This window comes from Tamandua tetradactyla, chromosome 7 (assembly GCF_023851605.1).
Source record: "Tamandua tetradactyla isolate mTamTet1 chromosome 7, mTamTet1.pri, whole genome shotgun sequence".
Classification (NCBI taxonomy): Eukaryota; Metazoa; Chordata; class Mammalia; order Pilosa; family Myrmecophagidae; genus Tamandua; species Tamandua tetradactyla.
In genome coordinates, this window is record NC_135333.1 from 173,751,366 (window position 1) to 173,772,381 (window position 21,016).

A 21,016-nucleotide genomic window follows, 5' to 3' on the forward strand; every position below is an offset into this window, starting at 1 on the left:
GGGGTTCTGTGGCTCAGCCTCAGCTGGGTAAGCAGGTTTTAATCAGGTGACCACACAGACCAGGGCGAGCTCACGAATGTGACGGTTCCTCCAAGAAGAGCCACATGTTTGGGTGGTGAATGCTGCTGATGGTGACACTGTGACAAATACCGAAGCTAAGAGTCTACAAAGCTACCTAGCATTTACAGATATGCATCGTTTGTTACATTTGATGATGCATATTAAACAATGCACATTTGTGTTTCTCAAGGTCCTGCTGAGTGTGGCACATTGCACCAGGAGTGCTCACTCATGTTTGGACCCCCCTCTCCTGGCCTAATCCTTTTCTGGGAATCGCTTTCTGCATCTGTAAAACAGGTGCATGGGATTAAATGATCACAACACTCACGGGCTCCAGGTTGCTGAGAATGTGCTCTCATCCTCTCCGTAGATGCACCTGCCAGAAGGGTTATGTGGGCGACGGCTTGACGTGTTATGGAAACATCATGGAGCGGCTCAGGGAATTAAATATTGAACCCAGAGGAAAATGGCAAGGAAGGCTGACCACTTTCATCTCGCTCCTGGGTATGTAGCTAAGGATGCTGATTTCCACATAAAGGGCAGCCTTCAGCTGGGCAAGGGCATCTGCAAGGCACAGCTATCCTAAGAGGGGCGGACAACAGAGGCGAGCCTTAGCTCTGGGGAACAGCCATTCCAGAGAAGTGTCATGCACTCGGAGGCAAAGCAGGAATTAGGACGCAGAAGGCTAAGGGGGGCCTGGTGTCACCACAGGCCAACAGCTCTGCAGCACCAGCTGCAAGGCAGAGGCAGCCCCCCGGGGGCAAAGCAACGTATGGCAGGTAATAGTGGGAGTGGAGACACCCGAGACCCTGGGGCTCCTCCCTGTTCCTCACAGGGCTGCTGTCTGACTCTTGGGGAGCGTCCTGGCAGAATGCAGTTACCCCACCTGACTGCATCCTTGCTGTTCCCATCACGGGCTCTCTGTCGTGGCCCAGTCTGCCCTGACCCCACACTGTGGGACAGTCTTCAACACCCTCCCTCGCTTCCAAATGCCCTCTGGGGCTCGTGCCTCCACCCCTCCTTGAGAGTGAAGTGCTGCCGCTCATCACCGCAGCAGGCAAGACTTTTGATAAAATAAGCTTCGGTCAACCAACAAAAACAAAGCCCAGACGTGGCCAGCCAACGGAAGCCTTAGAATAACAGCGTCTGGAATTTACCCATTACCAAAAATGGTTTCCCAGAAGGAGCACAGTGTGGGAGTGAGTGTGAGCCTCGGCTCAGCGCTGTGCTCCCTGCACAAACCCGGACGTACTCCCGTGTAAATGTCTCACTCTCGTCAAGGCCCCTGGGGAAGGTGAGCGCGGCCGGCACCCATTGGCTCTGGGGCCATCGCCCAGGCTCCCTACCGCCTGCCTCTAAGAACTGTTAAAAGATCAAATGGAGCAGGCAGGAGTGATGCAGCGTCCTCTGTAGACTGGGCCCCAAAGTTCCTTGACTAAGTCTTGTCAACTTGTCCTGTCTCCACTAACAAAGTGAGAGCAAAGAGCCCCTCCTGCTTTTCAACCTCCCCGGGTGCAGGGAACAGGACCAGCTCCATAATCTGTGGGGCTCAGGGCTGAGTGAAAACGTGGGGATCTGCAGCCACAGCGCGTTAACCCAAACCTGAGATCCTTCTGAAACCTCCCTGGACGGAAACCTGGGCTGAGCCTCTGTTCACTCAGAGGATGGCAGCACAGGTGGCCACAGGGTGAGGGACCTCCTGGGGTTGTCAGGGGGCTGTCACAAGACTCTCATGGGACCTCTCAGGGCATCCTCGAAGCTCAGACTGCAGGGAAAACCCCACAGATCTGGGTGGCACCTTTGGGGCCACGGTATTGTGGTGCTGCCTTGTGAGCACTTCCCGGGTGCAGATGCCTCACGTGCCCCTGAGAGCAGAGGCTCCATCCAAGGACCCGCCTGGGCCAGTTCTGACCCAGTGCCGTGGCCTCGTTTCCTCTCGTGTGCAACTGACCCACGGATGTGCTCTCTCTTTGTGTGTTCTGTCTCCTAAGACAAGGTTTATGCCTGGCCCATAAGTAACCTGGGACCACTCACTGTGCTGGTACCGACGGACAAGGGGCTGAAAGAATCCAATGTGAGTATATAAAGCTCTGGGTGGTACACGGGGACCGTGGGCCGAGGTGTTACCCGAAGTGGGAAACCCCCTCTGAAATTCAGCCTGTGATGATAGGGATGGGGTTTGGTGGCTGAGCTTATTTAGGCAAATGGAACATCCTTTCAGAGAATAAAGACACAAGTTGGAAGTGTATGATTCTATGCACCTTCTCAAAGGGAGCATGCCCGTTTGCCCAGAAAGACCCCGATGCTAGAGGACGCTGGCCCCGAGGGGACTGCTAAGACCCCTTACCCGCAGTGATGTGATAAATAAGATTGACCTCATGTAAAGCAGCTCTCACTTCCTTCAGGGAGAGTCCAACTGACATATCACTTAGGAGGTTTCTTAAAATTCATCATAGTGACAGGAAACGAGAAGAATAGCATTTAGGCTTCAAAATGTGTCCCGATGGACAGCTGTGGTTTGAGCCGCTGCCCGGTCTGGAGGGAAAACTCTAGGGCCTGCCAGGAGGGGCCTGCTGGGAGAGCGTCAAGGAAATAGTCATGTTTGGTTTGATGGTGATGGCGGACATAGTGATTTCTATAAAATTGGTTTAGCACAAACCAAGATAATTCACAATAATTTTTGCTGCGTTGAATAAAACTTCAGCAAATTCCAGGCTCACCTAATCTACCTGCCACCATTAACCTGAGATTAGTTGTCTAGTCTTCAGAGCGCCCTCGTGTCTCTGCTGTTTGAGAGAAGAGCTAGGACACGCTGAGTGTCTCTCGGCCAGGAGCTGTGCGTGTCATCTCCTGCTCAGTATCTAGACTGAGTTTATGCAGGGGTGGTGAGGAGGATCTGTTGATTGATTGCTGACTACGTAAAAGCAACAAAATGTAGTACAAAATATAAGTTAAAAATCTTAAATTTATTCAAAAGTGCCCTCAGTCCACTCCACCTGATTTTTGAACACCACTGGGTATGTCGCTCTCGTCTGCGCCATGGATTCAGGGGGTCCCCAGGGTCAGTGCCTCCTTGCCCCCCTTGCTGTGCCTTGGGAGCACCCACGTACCACCCCCACCCCTCAGATCTCCAACCCATTCAGCCCAGCCTGGGAGCTCTGGGAGGGTGTTGACCGTGCCATCAGGATGTCCGGGGGGGCCCCGGCTGAGTGAGGGGTGCTGGCCGTGCCGTCAGGACACCCCGGGGAACCCGGCTGAGTGAGGGGTACTGGCCATGCCGTCAGGACACCCCGGGGAGCCCGGCTGAGTGAGGGGTGCTGGCCGTGCCGTCAGGACACCCCGGGGAACCCGGCTGAGTGAGGGGTACTGGCCATGCCGTCAGGACACCCCGGGGAGCCCGGCTGAGTGAGGGGTGCTGGCCGTGCCGTCAGGACACCCCGGGGAACCCGGCTGAGTGAGGGGTACTGGCCATGCCGTCAGGACACCCCGGGGAACCCGGCTGAGTGAGAGGTGCTGGCCGTGCCGTCAGGACACCCCGGGGAGCCCAGCTGAGTGAGGGGTGCTGGCCGTGCCGTCAGGACACCCCGGGGAACCCGACTGAGTGAGGGGTGCTGGCCGTGCCGTCAGGACACCCCGGGGAGCCCGGCTGAGTGAGGGGTACTGGCCGTGCCGTCAGGACACCCCGGGGAGCCCGGCTGAGTGAGGGGTGCTGGCCGTGCCGTCGGGACGCCCCAGGGGGCCCTGTGAGTGAGGGGTGCTGGCCCTGCCGGCGGATGCTGAACGCAGCAGAGCCTGAGTCACAAACCTCGCCTTCTTCCACCCACGGTTGCGGCTGGGGCCCCCCAGGTGGAGGAGCTGGCGGCGGACGGGGAGGCTGCTCTGTACTTTGTGAAGCTGCACATCATGGCCGGGCAGCTGCCCGCCGCACTCCTCAACGCCACCGCCACGTTCTACACCTTGACCGGGAGGCCGGGGGCCGTCTTCGGCGGGGACAAGGTAAGGGCAGCTCCTCCCTGCCCCGGGCCCTCCCTCTGCGTTGGGGGCGTGTGAACGGGACAGAAAACTGCTTCCCTCATTCCCTGTTCGCTGAAGCACTTTCCAACACAGCACAAAGCGGAGGGAGCCCAAGGGTGAGGTTGGGGCGTTGGCTGAAGGGGTTCGAGGCATGGGTGCTGGTCGCGTCCCAGCAGTGCCGCCCGGCGCTGCAGGAAGGGAGCGGGGCCCGAACCCGTGTCCTGGAAGCGTCGGCACAGAGCCGCGCAGCACTTCTCTTGCACGGGAAATGGATTCTGTTTGTTTTAGATTGCCGGAGATTTAACATCCTCTCCAACTTCACATTCCATCTCTCCTGATGCCATGAGCTCTGTTTTGTTCCATTTTTTTAAATAAAACTACCCACCCACCCACCTTCACAAATAACTCTTTTCATTTTTTTTACTTTACTGCCATTATTGAGATTAATTGACAAGTGATTAATTGTGTGGTTATGACCTACACCTTGCATTTCACCAAATATCGTAGCTGCTGCATTAGTGAATGCTTTTTCTGCACAAAGCCGTGGAATAAATGTTTACATAGTAAATGTCTTAGTTTCCTAGTCCTGCCACAGCACAGCCCCACCACCTGGGGAGCTCAACCCAGCAGAAATGTCCCATCTCACAGCTCTGGGGGCTGGAGTGTGAACTACAGGCGGTGGCAGGGCCAAGGACCCTAAGACCTTTTGGGGGGAGCCTCCTGCCTCTTGTCGTCTCTGCTGTCTGCCGGCACTCCTTCGCTCTGGGGCTTAGAGGCGCCTCGCTCCGGCCTCTGCCTCCATCTTCACCTGCCCTCCTGTCATGCCTGGTCTCTTCTTCCCTTCTTATGAGGACACCAGTAATACTGGATTAGGGCCACCCTACTCAACTCAATTAATTCCACCTGAAATGACCCTGCTGCCACATAAGGTCACATCCTGGGGTACCCGAGTTAGGATTTCAATATATCTTTTGGGGGGACACAGTCAACCCATAGCTATAAACCTTGCAACAACCCTTTGAAAGAGATACCCTCATTATCCCTGATTTTCCAAGGGGAGAACTGAGAGGCCACAGCGTAAGTGCTGGAGCCAGCATTCCAACCCACGTCAGCCTGAAGCCAAAGCCTGCATCCTTCGCCAGGGTGAGCAGTGAGTGTGTGAGGACGGACAGATGGACAGATGGACAACGATGATGATGACGAGAGATAGGTAGATGATAGGTAGAGAGAGAGACATGGATGGATGATGGAAGTGGAGGTGTGGCTTCCTTCCTCACAAGAACGTGCATTCATTCAGTTAACAAATATTCCCCTAAATCCATACCAGGCAGAAGACACGTGAGAGGAAAAGGGAATTCTCTTCATTTATCCACTCAGATTTATTCCATTGTGTGCCTTCTCTGTGCAAAACACTGAAGTAAAGTACTTATGGCAAATTGAATAGTCTGGCCTTTACAAAGCTTGCAGTCTAGTGGAAGAGATCTTTACAATATCTTACCTGCATTTAGCATGTGATAGCCTTCAGTGATTTCACACACTCTCTTATTTGATCTTAATGAAAACTCTTTGAGGTCAACCAAACAGATAGCGTCATCCCCGTTTTATGTCAAACGATTATCCACAAGCGCATGGCAGGACCCAGGGACTCGAGATCTGATCCTTCCACAATACCACAGTAATTTTCTTCTCTCCCTCCCACGCCTTGGTGTTTTAGGACAATCAACTTAAGCTTAAACTCAATGGAGGCAAAAAGAAGGTAAACATTATACAGGAAGACCTCGTCGCTTCCAATGGCCTCCTGCACATCATCGACAGAGCCATGGACAACGTGGCTCCCACATTTGAGAGCAACACTGAGGTGAGATATTTCAGGTAAAAATGATGTCAACCCAAATCTGTCTTCCTATGCCCCCTGGTAAACCACATGCCAAAAGAAAGTGTATGCCAGCATGTGGGGACTAAATCATGTTGCCCACAAAAGGTACGTTCAGGTTCCAAGAGTCTGGCCCTCTGGGTGTGAATCCATCTATAGATGGGACCTCTGAAAATTACGTTAGTGACGGTGGACCCAGACTGAATGGAAGTGGTCCTTAATCCAATATGGCTGGAGTCCTTATAAGCGAAGGGAGGTAGACCTGGAAGGAGAAGCTTCAAGGGGCAGGCAGAAGCTGGAAGTCAATGGAACCTGGAAGAGAAAGGAGAAAAGGCTGCCATGTGCATTGCCACGTAATGGAAAAGTCAAAGAACCCAAAGATTGCCAGTCAGCCAGAAGATACTGACCCCAGGAAGAGGCAAGACTTCGAGCCTCTGAACCATGAGCCAATAAATGCCATTTTATGTATTTGTTTTAGCAGCCAGGAAACTAAAACACAGCATTATGTGCTTTTCTGTCACATATACTAGGACCCCAGGTATAGAGAAGATGAGACAATTTCAATATAAATTTTCACTGTAGTTCTGGAGACCTCTGCAGAAAGAAAGGCATATAGCAGACGTAGGAAAATTCCAGCTTTTGCTACCTCTTATAGACACATCTGACAACTCAGCCAAGTGACCAGTTGTCATGGGAATTTATCCCCCATGCTTTATGGAAGTCGGCAGTTCTTGCAGCATTAAATTTGATCCCCTCTTTTCTATATGAAGAATGCTAAAGGGTACTTCAGAGCCTGGAGTTCTGTTTCATTTGGCTAGGCTACTGAAATGCAGGTACCATAGAATGGGTCAATTTTTAACAATGGGAATTTATTAACTTGCAAGCTTACAGTTCTAAGGGAGTGAAAATATCCAAACCAAGGTATCATCAAGCGATGCTTTCTCCATGAAGACTGGCTGCCAGTGGACCTGGACTCCTTTGTCACCTGGCAAGGCACATGATGGCATCAGCTCATCTCTCCCTTCTCTTCTGAGTTTCATTGCTTTTCAGGTTTTTGCTTCCATGACTTTCTTTCCTCATTGTCTGAATTTCATTCCCTTATGAAGAACTCCATAAGGAGTCTCCAATAAGAGAATTGAGACCCACCCTGAATGGGGGGGGCACATCTTAAGATCCTACTCACCAAAAGACCCTACTTACAAAGGTTCCACACCCACAGGAACTAAGCAACTTTAAGTTCTGAATCACTTTTTAAATAATGGTAACAGCAAACACTCGTGTACTGCATTGCAGATCATCAGGTCCTTTGATGCACTTCCGTACCTATTCACAAACTATCCTCAGTCTTTGAATGTTGGTGTTCCTATTTCCTAAGCTACCATTCTTTTAACTAATCTAGAAGCAAAATGTCTCTTTTTAGAAAACCATAATGACAATGCTACAACCAAGATACAGCAAGTTCAGATCCTTATTAGAGGTATGTACTTTTCATGAAATTCTGAAAAATCTTTTATACCAAGTCCTTTGTGAAATTGACAGGGATGTCATTTAAAAATACTTTTTGGAGAAATATTTCAAATATTTATCTCAAATAAGTTGCAGATAAAAATTCCATTTCTTAAATGCAGGAAACCAATGTGGGCCATGCCTTAGAGGAGGATGGGGTTGGTGGACCATACACCGTTTTTGTTCCGAGTAATGAAGCACTGAATAACATGGAGGATGGCACTCTTGATTATCTCCTTTCTCCAGAGGTACTGTACCCTACCTACTCTGATGGCATCAGGTCAGCATCACTACCTCAGTCAGTACCCTTCCAGGCTTCTTCTAAACTAGGAATGACAAATAAGTAGCACATGTATCATCACCTCCCCTCAACCAACCAAGGCAGACATCACTAATCAATCACTGTACTTAGGAACAAGACTGGATGTGGCTTTAATCTCCTTTCAACAGACCTCCAAGTAGCCACAACCAATCAATCAGAGACTGGCGCAAGAAATAAAATCTGCTTGCAACTCTAGGTCTAAATAGTTGGTTTGATTTGTTCTGTTTGTTTTTTAGTGCAAAATCAACATTTTTAAGTTCCCCATGACTCTAAAGCCACCTAGAGACAGAAGCTTCAACTAGGCCATCTGGGGTCAAGCATGGATCAAATTTTTAGAAAGAAGAAATGTTGTTGAGATGCTTTAATCTTTCCTTTCTGTCTTCTTCTCTTCCCTAGCATTCCCTAGGCCTCCAGCTCTCTCAGGGTCCCTTTTAGGAAGGAGGTTATTGACTCCTTCACACCAGGGTGTAAATAGCCCTCCCAGGAATAATAGCCTTAAACTGAAGAGAAGGGTAGCTGATTGTAGAATTTCTTTTTTTGTTAAATAGTCAAATGGTGGCATTATACAAAGGGCCAGAAGCTTTCTTCCAGGGCCCTGAAATCATGCGCCATCTTCGTGACAAAGCCAGACATTCCATAGCCTCGATGGTGTTGATTAGACAGAGCAAGGTCCAAATCTTTTAGGACCGTGGTTCTCACAGTTCAGTGTGCTTAGAAATCACCCCATGGGGCTCATGAGACAGATTCCAGTGCCTAACCCCAAGCATTCTGATTTCGTGGGGCTGGAATGAGGTCCAGAAATAGACATTTTTGACAAGCACCAACCTTCTGACTCAAGCTGCGCTGGTTGGGAACCCTGAAACTTGTTACCTGTTTGTTTTAGGGGTTCACATGCATACACGACCTTCTAAAATACTTGCATCTATGGACAAGAATATCTTGCAAAGAAATCAGATTTTTTTTTAAATAGCATGAAGATACATCAGAAGATAATCTCTCACATTGTAAACTGATTTTCAACCTATTAAAGGATTTACTGTAGGTTTCCATTTAAAAAGCCAAATCTCCCAGTATATTTAAAATGTTATTTTTTAAATATGATTCACACTCAAGTTCTCTTAAACCTAGGTTTTGCAGAAACACTTTTATGCCTCTCTTTAGAAGTCACACTCATAGTTTTAAAGTGAGCCTTAAAAGTAATATTGTTTCCCAGAGAAATTCTTTAAATCCTGAGATTGTAACAGACCTCCCTGAGTGCATAGCTTTTAATTTGTTACAGATACTTTAAAAACTGCTCATAAAGGTGTTCTCAGGGAGGGGCCAAGATGGCGGCTTAGCAAGGTACGTGTTTTAGTTCGTCCTCCAGAACAACTACTAAATAACCAGAAACAGTAGAGAACAGCTCCCGGAGCCATGACAGTGACTGGACACACAGCGTACCCCAGTCTGGACCAGCTGAACTGGCTGTAAGCTCCCCCAGAGCCGTGAGTTCCCCAAGCCGCAGCACCTGGAGCCCGGTGCCCCTCCCCCACAGGCGGCTTCCCAGAGGGAAAGGAAAGAGACTCTAACAGTAGCAGGGACTGAGTCCAACCAAACACCAATTGTGGCATTAATTAACAAATTCTGACTACTAAAAATAGGCTTCCAATCAGGCAAACCTGGTCAAGGCAGAGGTTTGAAAAACCGAAAAAGAGGAAAGGGGATGAAGCAGAGGTTTTTGTGGCTGTCTCTACGGAGGCTTGGCTGCCTCTGGATTCAGCGGTGGGACTACTCAGGCTGCAACTGCCCCAGGCATAGGCAGAAACGGACTACTTTCAGGGCTGTCTCCCACATGTGCCTTCCCCAGGGAAGGGGTGGAGCCCAACTCAGGTGGAATCCCTGCCTCAAGGAATTCAGAACCCAGGGCTTGGCAATTTGAAGCCATTAAAACCAGCCTACAACCTCTCCTCTGTCTCCACCACGCCCCCAGCAGGGAGAGCCTTCCAAACTTAAAGGTGCCACAACATCTTTTGCTGGTGGGACCCGCAGGCAAACAAGCACCACATACTGGGCAGGATAAGAAAAACAGAGCCCAGAGACTTCACAGGAAAGTCTTTCAACCTGCTGGGTCTCACCCTCAGGGAAAACTGATGCAGGTGACTCTTTCCCCCTGATAGGAGGCCAGTTTAGTCCAGGAAAACCTGGCTGGAGTCTATAATATCTAAGTAGACCCTCCTGAGTGTGGGGGGAGGGGGTAGGCACCACATAAGCAGGGCAAGAAACAAGAAAACAAGAACTGAAAATTTCTCCTCTTTTAAACAAAACTTAAGCTAGAGGTCCGGAAAAAGCTGAACTGAAGGTCAAAGAACAGATAGACAACAAACTCATTAGCAAGAAAACCCTAGGTAAGAGAAGTGAAAGCAATCTCCAGAATAAACTAATTAAGGTAATTAAATGTCCAGACGCCAGCAAAAAATAACAAATCACACCAGGAAAATTGAAGATATGGCCCAGTCAAAGGAACAAACCAATAGTTCAAATGAGATACAGGAGATGAGACAACTAATTCAGAATATACAAACAGACATGGAAAACCACATCAAAAACCAAATCAATGAATTGAGGGAGGATATGAAGAAGGCAAGGAATGAACAAAAAGAAGAAATTGAAAGTCTGAAAAAACAAATCACAGAACTTATGGGAATGAAAGGTACAGTAGAAGAGATGAAAAAACAATGGAAACCTACAACAGTAGATTTCAAGAGACAGAGGTTAGGATTAGTGAACTGGAGGATGGAACATCTGAAATCCAAAAAGAAACAAAAACAATAGGGAAAAGAATGGAAAAATGTAAGCAAGGACTGAGGGAATTGAGTGATAATATGAAGCACACAAATATACGTGTTGTGGGTGTCCCAGAAGGAGAAGAGAAGGGAAAAGGAGGAGAAAAACTAATGGAAGAAATTATCACTGAGAATTTCCCAACTCTTATGAAAGACCTAAAATTACAGATCCAAGAAGTGCGGCACACCCCAAAGAGAATAGATCCAAATAGACGTTCTCCAAGACACTAGTCAGAATGTCAGAGGTCAAAGAGAAAGAGAGGATCTTGAAAGCAGCAAGAGAAAAGCAAACCATCACATACAAGGGAAACCCAATAAGACTATGTGTAGATTTCTCAGCAGAAACCATGGAGGCAAGAAGACAGTGGGATGATAGATTTAAATTACTAAAAGAGAAAAACTGCCAACCAAGAATTCTATACCCAGCAAAATTGTCCTTCAAAAATGAGGGAGAAATTAAAACATTTTCAGACAAAAAATCACTGAGAGAATTTGTGACCAAGAGACCAGCTCTGCAAGAAATACTAAAGGGAGCCCTAGAGACAGATATGAAAAGACGGAAGAGAGAGGTGTGGAGAAGAGTGTAGAAAGAAGGAAAATTAGATATGATATATAAAATACAAAAGGCAAAATGGTAAAAGAAAGTACTACCCGTACAGTAATAACACTAAATGTTAATGGATTGAGCTCCCCAATCAAAAGACATAGACTGGCAGAATGGATTAAAAAACAGGATCCTTCTATATGCTGTCTACAGGAAACACATCTTAGACCCAAAGATAAGCAGAGGTTGAAAGTGAAAGGTTGGGAAAAGATATTCCATACAAATAACAACCAGAAAAGAGCAGGAGTAGCTATACTAATATCCAACAAATTAGACTTCAAATGTAAAACAGTTAAAAGAGACAAAGGAGGATACTATGTACTAATAAAAGGAACAATTCAACATGAAGACATAACAATCATAAATATTTATGCACCAAACCAGAATGCCCCAAACTACGTGAGGCAAACACTGAAAACACTGAAAAGGGAAATAAACACATCTACCATAATAGTTGGAGACTTCAATTCCCCACTCTCATCAATGGACAGAACATCTAGACAGAGGATCAATAAAGAAACAGAGAATTTGAATATTACAATAAATGAGCTAGACTTAAAAAACATTTATAGGATATCACACCCTACAACAGCAGAATACACCTTTTTCTCTAGTGCTCATGGATCATTCTCAAAGATAGACCATATGCTGGGTCACAAAGAAAGTCTCAACAAATTTAAAAAGATTGAAATCATACACAACACTTTCTCAGATCATAAAGGAATGAAGTTGGAAATCAATAATAGGCAGAGCACCAGAAAATTCACAAATCTGTGGAGACTCAACAACACACTATTAAACAACCAGTAGGTCAAGGAAGAAATTACAAGAGAAATCAGTAAATATCTCGAGGCGAATGAAAATGAAAACACAACATATCAAAACTTATGGGATGCAGCAAAGGCAGTGCTAAGAGGGAGATTTATTGCCCTAAATGCCTATATCAAAAAAGAAGAAAGGGCAAAAATTCAGGAATTAACTGTCCATTTGGAAGAACTGGAGAAAGAACAGCAAACTAACCCCAAAGCAAGCAAAAGGAGAGAAATAACAAAGACTAGAGCAGAAATAAATGAAATTGAGAACATGAAAACAATTGAGAAAATCAATAAAACCAGAAGTTGGTTCTATGAGAAAATCAATAAGATTGATGGGCCCTTAGCAAGATTGACAAAAGAAGGAGAGGATCCAGATAAATAAGATCAGAAATGGAAGAGGAGACATAACCACTGACCCCACAGAAATAAAGGAGGTAATAACAGGATACTATGAACAACTTTATGCTAATAAATACAACAATATAGATGAAATGGACAACTTCCTAGAAAGGCATGAACAACCAACTTTGACTCAAGAAGAAATAGATGACCTCAACAAACCAATCACAAGTAAAGAAATTGAATCAGTCATTAAAAAGTTTCCCAAAAAGAAAAGTCCAGGACCAGACAGCTTCACATGTGAATTCTACCAAACATTCCAGAAAGAATTAGTACCAACCCTGCTCAAACTCTTCAAAAAAACTGAAGTGGAGGGAAAGCTACCTAATTCATTCTATGAAGCCAACATCATCCTCATACCAAACCAGGCAAAGATATTACAAAAAAAGAAAACTGCAGACCAATCTCTCTAATGAATATAGATGCAAAAAATCCTCAACAAAATTCTAGCAAATCAAATACAGCAACACATTAAAAGAATTATACATCATGACCAAGTAGGATTCATCCCAGGTATGCAAGAATGGTTCAACATAAGAAATTCAATTAATGTAATACACCACATCAACAAATCAAAGCAGAAAAATCACATGATCATCTCAATTGATGCAGAGAAGGCATTTGACAAAATTCAACATCCTTTCCTGTTGCAAACATTTCAAAGGATAGGAATACAAGGGAACTTCCTTAAAATAATAAAGGGAATATATGAAAAACCCACAGCTCATATCATCCTCAATGGGGAAAAACTGAAAACTTTCCCTTAAGATCAGGAACAAGACAAGGATGTCCACTATCACCACTATTATTCAACATCGTGTTGGAAGTTCTAGCCAGAGCAATTAGACAAGAAAAAGAAATACAAGGCATCAAAATTGGAAAGGAAGCAGTAAAACTATCACTGTTTGCAGATGATATGATACTATATGTTGAAAACCCTGAAAAATCCACAGCAAAACTACTAGAGCTAATAAACGAGTACAGCAAAGTGGCAGGTTACAAGATCAACGTTCAAAAATCTGTAGTGTTTCTATACACTAGTAATGAACAATCCGAGGGGGAAATCAAGACACGAATTCCATTTACAATTGGAACTAAAAGAATAAAATACTTAGGAATAAATTTAACTAAAGAGACAAAAGACCTATACAAAGAAAACTACAAGAAACAGTTAAAAGAAATCACAGAATACCTAAATAGATCTAAATAGGTGGAAGGGCATACTGTGTTCATGGATTGGAAGACTAAATATAGTTAAGATGTCAATTCTACCTAAATTGATTTACAGATTCAATGCAATACCAATCAAAATCTCAACAACTTACTTTTCAGAAATAGAAAAAACAATAAGCAAATTTATCTGGAAGGGCAGGGTGCCCCGAATTGCTAAAAGTATCTTGAGGAAAAAAAACGAAGCAGGAGGTCTCACGCTGCCTGACCTAAGACATATTATGAAGCCACAGTGGTTAAAACAGCATGGTACTGGCGTAAAGATAGATATATTGGCCAATGGAATCGAATAGAGTGCTCAGATATAGACCCTCTCGTCTATGGACATTTGATCTTTGATAAGGCAGTCAAGCCAACTCACCTGGGACAGAACAGTCTCTTCAATAAATGGTGCCTAGAGAACTGGATATCCATACACAAAAGAATGAAAGTCGACCCGTATCTCACACCCCATACAAAAGTTAACTCAAAATGGATCAAAGATCTAAACATTAGGTCTAAGACCATAAAACAGATAGAGGAAAATGTAGGGAGATGTCTTATAAATCTTATCATTGGAGGTGATTTTATAGACCTTACACCTAAAGCAAGAGCACTGAAGAAAGAAAGAAAGAAATGGGAGTGCCTCAAAATTAAACACTTTTGCGCATCAAAGAACTTCATCAAAAAAGTAAAAAGACAGCTTACACAATGGGAGACAATATTTGGAAACGACATATCAGATAAAGGTCTAGTATCCAGAATTTATAAAGAGATTGTTCAACTCAACAACAAAAGACAGCCAACCCAATTACAAAATGGGAAAAAGACTTGAACAGACACCTCTCAGAAGAGGAAATATAAATGGCCAAAAGGCACATGAAGAGATGTTCAACATCCCTGGCCATTAGAGAAATGCAAATCAAAACCACAATGAGATATCACCTCACACCCACCAGAATGGCCATTATCAACAAAACAGAAAATGACAAGTGCTGGAGAGGATGCGGAGAAAGAGGCACACTTATCCACTGTTGGTGGGGATGTCAAATGGTGCAACCACTGTGGAAGGCAGTTTGGCAGTTCCTCAAAACGCTGAATATAGAATTGCCATACGACCCAGCAATACCATTGCTAGGTATCTACTCAAAGGACTTAAGGGCAAAGACACAAACGGACATTTGCACACCAATGTTTATAGCAGCGTTATTTACAATTGCAAAGAGATGGAAACAGCCAAAATGTCCATCAACAGACGAGTGGCTAAACAAACTGTGGTATATACATACGATGGAATATTATGCAGCTTTAAGACAGAATAAACTTATGAAGTATGTAACAACATGGATGGACCTTGAGAACATTATGCTGAGTGAGACTAGCCAAAAACTAAAGGACAAATACTGTATGGTCTCACTGATATGAACTGACATTAGTGAATAAACTTGGAATATGTCGTTGGTAACAGAGATCATCAGGAGATAGAAATAGGGTAAGATATTGGGTAATTAGAGCTGAAGGGATACAGACTGTGCAACAGGACTGGATACAAAATCTCAGAAATGGACAGCACAATACTACCTAACTGTAATACAATTATGTTAAAACACTGAATGAAGCTGCATGTGAGAATGATAGAGGGAGGAGGGCTGGGGGCATAAATGAAATCAGAAAGAAAGATAGATGTTAGAGATTGAGATGGTATAATCTAGGAATGCCTAGAGTGTGTAACAATAGTAAAATGTACAATGTACAAATTTTAAAAATGTTCTTGCATGAGGAAGAACAAAGGAATGTCATTATTGCAGGGTGCTGAAAATAGATGGTAATTAATATTTTAAAATGTCACCTTATGTGTGAGACTAAAGCAAAAAATGTTTATTTGTTACAAAATTTATATTTTGACTAGAGCATTTCCTAATATAACTTATGTAGATAGTTTGATTGAATGTCGTAAGTACTTGGAATCTCAGGTAGCACATGAGATTTTGTTGGCTTGTCCAGAGTGATGCCCTGATGAATCCCAGAGTTATTTGATCAGTGAGTGGAAAAGTATTTGCAAGCCCCCTTCAGGGAATGGTGAGAGCAGGGAGAAATTCAACTTCCCCAAGTCGAATTCTTGGTATTCTCACAAGCAGTGTGGACAACCAAAGCTATGCTGAGCCCCCAGTCTTGGGGTTTGTTCATATGAAACTTAACCCCGCAAAGGATAGGTCAAGTCTACTTAAAATTGATTGAACAATGATGTAGCTTTCACAATGAGACTCTGTGAATGTGAAAACCTTGTGCCTGATGCTCCTTTTATCTACCATATCAACAGAAGAGTAGAACATATGGAATAAAAATAAATAATAGGGGGAACAAATGTTAAAGTAAATTTAGTTTGAAATGCTAGTGGTAAATGAAAGCGAGGGGTAAGGGGTATGGTATGTATAACTTTTTTTTCTCTATTATCATTTTGTTTCTTTTTCTGTTGTCTCTGCCATGAAGTGGAAAAATGAACTGGTTTCATTAGGAGAACAGTTTCTAATTCTGATATTGGACTGTCATGTTCCCTTCCCAGTGTATCTTTCTACCTTTCCCTAGAGCAAAATTCCAGTCCCTAAACCATCCCCTCCCTGTAGACACAGCCATTGATTCCAAGCGCAATTTATGGCTTCATCCCTGAACAAGGTAAAAAAACTAGATAAAAGCAAAGGTAGTGAAAGATGTACCCTTGCTGATTCACAAATACCTTGCAGGAAAAACGGGATGCAGGAAGGTAAATTTACATAGTTCAAGGTTTCAGACTAACAATTTGGCGGAAAACTTTTCTCTGCCTCTGGCACCAAAGAGCTTGTTTTATTCCCTAAACCGCAAGGAGGAAGTGAGTGTCGGCATAAAGAAAAGAATGTGGGTGCGTCTCACTCCTTGGCCAGGTCTTCAGCCGCAGCCACTGGAAGCAGTGCCTGTCGGTTTAACCATCCTGGGGGGAGTTCTACCCCCGCTGGCCAGGCAGCAGGCACGCAGGGGGGCGACTGTGCTGCCGAGTGCCTCCTTTGCTCCTTTCATTCCTCTTTTTCTAGTAAAAAGGATCCGACATGGATTAATTCTTGAGGCTTTAGAATCGGATTATCTGGTTGATAAACTTCCTTCCTTTAGAATCCAAGAGCAGGGCGTGATCTGTAAAGTCCAGCATTGCAGAGACTCAGAGGGGTTAAGTGACTTGCTCAGGGTCACACAGAGGCAGAACCAGGATTACAGCGCAGAACTCAGTGCCCTTCCAGGACACACGACGCCTCCTTTCAAGCCATCCCTGCACATGTTCGTGGAGAGCACCAGTCTGCTCCTTTCTCTGCTGTCTGCAGACGGCCCTGTCCCTGCCTCCTGCACAGCGCTATTGGCCTTTAGATATGGCGACCGTGGAATCTGTCGTCAAAACAGGGCACTACTGAAAGCAAGTGGGCTTCCAGGGCGATGGGCAGAGACCAGGGCTGTACTGGACAAACTGGAACATGCGGTCACCTACTTACAGGCAACTCCCTGACATAGGTCACAGGCAAGGTCAAATGGAGAGAAGAGGCTGACTAGGCCAATGAGCTCAGTGCGGCAGGGCTGTCCTTCAGCCGGGAACCTCCCGCTGTCTTCACATGTCCTGGGACGGCCAGCCCCTTTCCAGTTACTAGAATCTTGATTTAAGGCCCTTCGTCTTTGCAAACCAGAAGCTATGCCACCGAAGTAAAGGAATTTGAGGACTCCAGAATTTGTAACTACCAATTCTGACTCATCTGGGAGGTGGCAGACACACTGCTGCCCCTTCCCCCAAAAGGCTATTCAGAATGTCCTGGAGAAGAACAGCCCCCCCCTCCCTGCCAGGTGCCTCCTCCTCGACTCCGCAGGCTTCTCCAGGGCCGGCCCTCAGAGGAGCGTGGCCGTCTTAAGTCCCCTCTCTGTACTTTCTTTTTTTTTTTCACTGCTTCCATTTCTGAAGCTTGACAAACGCATGGAGGGAAGGGTGCCACGGGGGCTCAGCAGGGGAAAGTGTCCTGGACCAGGTACCCACAGGACTCCGTTGTGTCGCCCAGCAAGTAGACCTTTATGGATTGGGAGAGTGGGACTGGGTCTTGAAGTGGAGGCTTCCTTAGAAAACTCAGAACGTAGCCTCAGCCCTTAGAGGGGCCGTGGGGCCCAGTGGCTGACAGCTAGGGCTACGAAGACCTAGATTCTCAGTCAACTTTGTGACCTACAGCGTGTCTGTAAAACTCTGCATTATCACACAGAAAATGGAACAATAATAGTTCCAACTTTGGGGAGGGTTAAATGAGATGTGCGTATCATGTTTTCAGAACAGTGAATGTTATTATTTCTTGGATAGGCTTCTTCTCACCTTGAATCTTCCAAGAAAAGAGATCATGAGCTAATTTTCTTGACTAGGGATCCATTAGAGGAGACTCCCCCAAGAGGGGGTCTTGTACTTTCTTCACTGACTGTGTTGTGATTCCTTTGCAGGGATCCCGGAAGCTTCTGGAACTCATCAGATACCACATTGTCCCGTTTACCCAGGTTGGTCCCACTTTCCCTGCCCCTGGTTTTTCCTACTTTCAGTATATCTGGCCAAGTCTTAGATTCCAATATTTTGGTTCAAGACAATTGGTGTCAATTGTCCTTTATCTGTAAGTCTGGCCATGACTACTGAGTCCATTATCAAAGACTCCCTCCAAGCCACAAAAGCACTCCTGATTAGTTGGTGGTCATTAGGCTATTTTTTCCAATGAGGACTGTGGGAAATCAGGGTTCTCGCTGTTGCTGTAATGTCCCCACCTATTGTTCTCTTCTCATTTCAGCTTGACGTGGCCACTCTAATTTCAACCCCCCACATAAGAAGCTTGGCTAACCAGATGATCCAGTTTAGTACAACCAAGAATGTAAGTGGGTCATCCACGCTGCTGGGGGAGCCCCATGCCTGTTGGCTCTGACCACGGCTCTTCAGGAGATCCCACCTCCACGCTGACCCATGGGGGCAAAATCTTTATGATAAGTTCATTCATTTGTTAATTTTTTCAGCAAATATTTGCTGAGCAACTACCATGTGTGAGGTTTGGAGCTACATGCCAGGATTAAAGCAGTGAAAAAGACAGGCTTACATCCCATCAGGGAAGATGTTAAACAACCCGTTAGGTCAGTAGTTAATCATTTAATTACAACTGAAATAACTGCACGGAGAAGAAGGTCTGGGGCTGTGAGAGCACATAGCAGGAGGAGCAGTCTGGAAAGCCTCTGTGGGACGGTGATGCTTTGGCCAAACCTTGAAGGGTGGAATGAACTTGGACAGAAAGGAGTGGAAGAGAGCTCCCCACGAAGGGAAAGCCCGCACAAGGTGGGAAGGAATGGGGCTCATTTTACAAACTCAGAGAAGACACACTTATTCAGCCAAGGAAACCCTGGGATCTGTACTATCAGCAAAAGGCTGAGCATGTGGATATCTCCATTTGATTCACTTTTAATAATGATGATGATTGTTCTTCCTTTCAACAAATATGTATCGAGTTTCTCCTGTGTGCATCATTCTAGGGGCTGGAAATGGACCAATGAGCAGACAAAAGTCCCTGTTTCCATGAAACTTTCATCATAGTTAATAGGGGAATAGACAATAACAAGTTAAGTAAATAGAATATATCGTATGGGAAAGAGAGTTAAATGCTGGGGAGAAAAAGGGTAAAGCAGAGAAGAGGAATAGAAAGTGTCGGGAGTGGGGGCGGGCTAACATTTTAGATAAAGTGCCCAAAAAGACCTCAGAGAGAAGAAAAGCTCTGGGCAGAGACCTGAAGGAAATGAGGGAACAAGCTGTGCAAGCATCTGGGAAGAGTGTTCCAAAGAGAGGGAACAGCGTGTTCAGAGGCTCAGCGCGAGGAGCCTGCCTGGCTGTCCAGGATGGCAGGGTCGCTGGGCGGGAGCAGAGTGGGCACAAGGGAGAGCCAAAGGGAAGGGAGCCAAGGCCGCCAGGGAGGAGAGGGGGCGGCAGACCCCGCAGGGTCAGGGGAAGGACGGAGGCTCTTACTTGGAGGAGGCTGAGGGGTGGACAGCATGAGCAGATGTGCACCTCCTGGGGTTACCCTGCTGTGATGTAGGGGCACACTGAGAGGGGAGGGCAGCCAAGGCCAGTGCCGGGAGACACAATCAGAGGCTTCTACAGTGACCCCGGGGAGATGGCCCAGGACAGGGCAGTCGCAGCTCAGAGCAGGAACTGGTTGGATGCTGGACGTATTTTGAAGGTAGACACAACAGAACTGACAGATAGCTGATGTGTGGAGTGAAGCAGAAGAGGCGGGGATGGCTCTCGGGCTCTCGGATTGAGCAACCAGCAGGTTGGAGCTGCTGTTAGGTCTCAGGAAAGCAGGCTCAGGGGATGCTGAGATCCAGATTACTTGCTGCTCTGCTCATTTTCTGCTCCCTCCTCTAAGACATCAGCAGGAGCTCGTCTTGTTTGTTCTCTGATGTATCCCCAGAACTAAAGCAATGCATAATTCAGGGTCAATAAATATATTTGAATGAAAGAATTCCCCCTTCACCCTGGAGAGGTGGAATAATTTGTCCAAGGCCACATCACAGATATATCGTGGAGCTGGAAAAGTCGCCCCTCTCACCCAGCCCAGTGCCTGCAAGACCATCTCAGCAAGGGCACCCCCGCAGGTGTCAGCCAAGAAATCTCGTGACAGGTTTATGTTTCCCTGGTAGCCAAACCCTTCGAACAGCAACCTCCCATCCACGAAAACAAAAACGAAGCGCCCCTGTCAGTGAGGGGTCTGCCCCCACCTGCCCGGGGGCGGCCGAGCTGCCGCAGGGCCGAACGACAGCTGTGTTGCTTTTTTGCAGGGGCAGATTCTGGTGAACAATGTGGCAATGGAAGAAATGGATGTCGCTGCCAAGAACGGCCGAATTTACACGTTGGCTGGAGTTCTTATCCCTCCCTCCATTGTCCCAATCCTGCCCCACCAATGCGATGAGCTGAAGAGAGAAATGAAACTGGTGAGGAAAGGAGGAAAATAAACCGCTAAAGGTCCCCGGAGCCACACCCCGCAATCCCCTGAGACGTTTTGCTCATGCCAGATGCCCCCTACAGCTCGGGGATGGGGAGGTTTGCTTCTCCCAGGGCTTTGGGTCAGTCTACCCCACATGTCCCCCCACCCGGTCCCTGGGACACCAACTCCAGGCCCGCAGCTCACTCTCCTGGCGGGGACTCAGCCCAGTTGTTCTCCTGCAGAAGCTCTAGCTTCTCTGTGGCCTTCCTGAGGCTCCTTCCAAATACCAAATTTTCAGTTTTCCTCTGAGCTGGCGTGCCCTCTAATGGCCTTTCCTGTTTCCATAGCAACTTTTTGGCTCTGTCGGTTTTAATCAGGGCGCCCCAAGTGTCAT

General features: G+C 46.2%; 1 protein-coding gene across 3 annotated transcripts in view; it reads left to right on the forward strand.

Annotated features, from left to right (window-relative positions):
• The window catches only part of STAB2 (stabilin 2), a 168,062-nt gene that overhangs the window by 41,987 nt on the left and 105,059 nt on the right, over nucleotides 1-21,016 (forward strand). For all 3 annotated transcript variants that reach the window (XM_077111830.1, XM_077111831.1, XM_077111832.1), the window contains exons 10-18: nucleotides 431-564; nucleotides 2,052-2,134; nucleotides 3,907-4,056; nucleotides 5,789-5,932; nucleotides 7,368-7,424; nucleotides 7,576-7,701; nucleotides 18,113-18,166; nucleotides 18,448-18,528; nucleotides 20,477-20,629. In XM_077111830.1, the coding sequence (XP_076967945.1) occupies nucleotides 431-564; nucleotides 2,052-2,134; nucleotides 3,907-4,056; nucleotides 5,789-5,932; nucleotides 7,368-7,424; nucleotides 7,576-7,701; nucleotides 18,113-18,166; nucleotides 18,448-18,528; nucleotides 20,477-20,629 (982 nt within the window). The remainder of the gene's footprint in view (nucleotides 1-430; nucleotides 565-2,051; nucleotides 2,135-3,906; nucleotides 4,057-5,788; nucleotides 5,933-7,367; nucleotides 7,425-7,575; nucleotides 7,702-18,112; nucleotides 18,167-18,447; nucleotides 18,529-20,476; nucleotides 20,630-21,016) is intronic.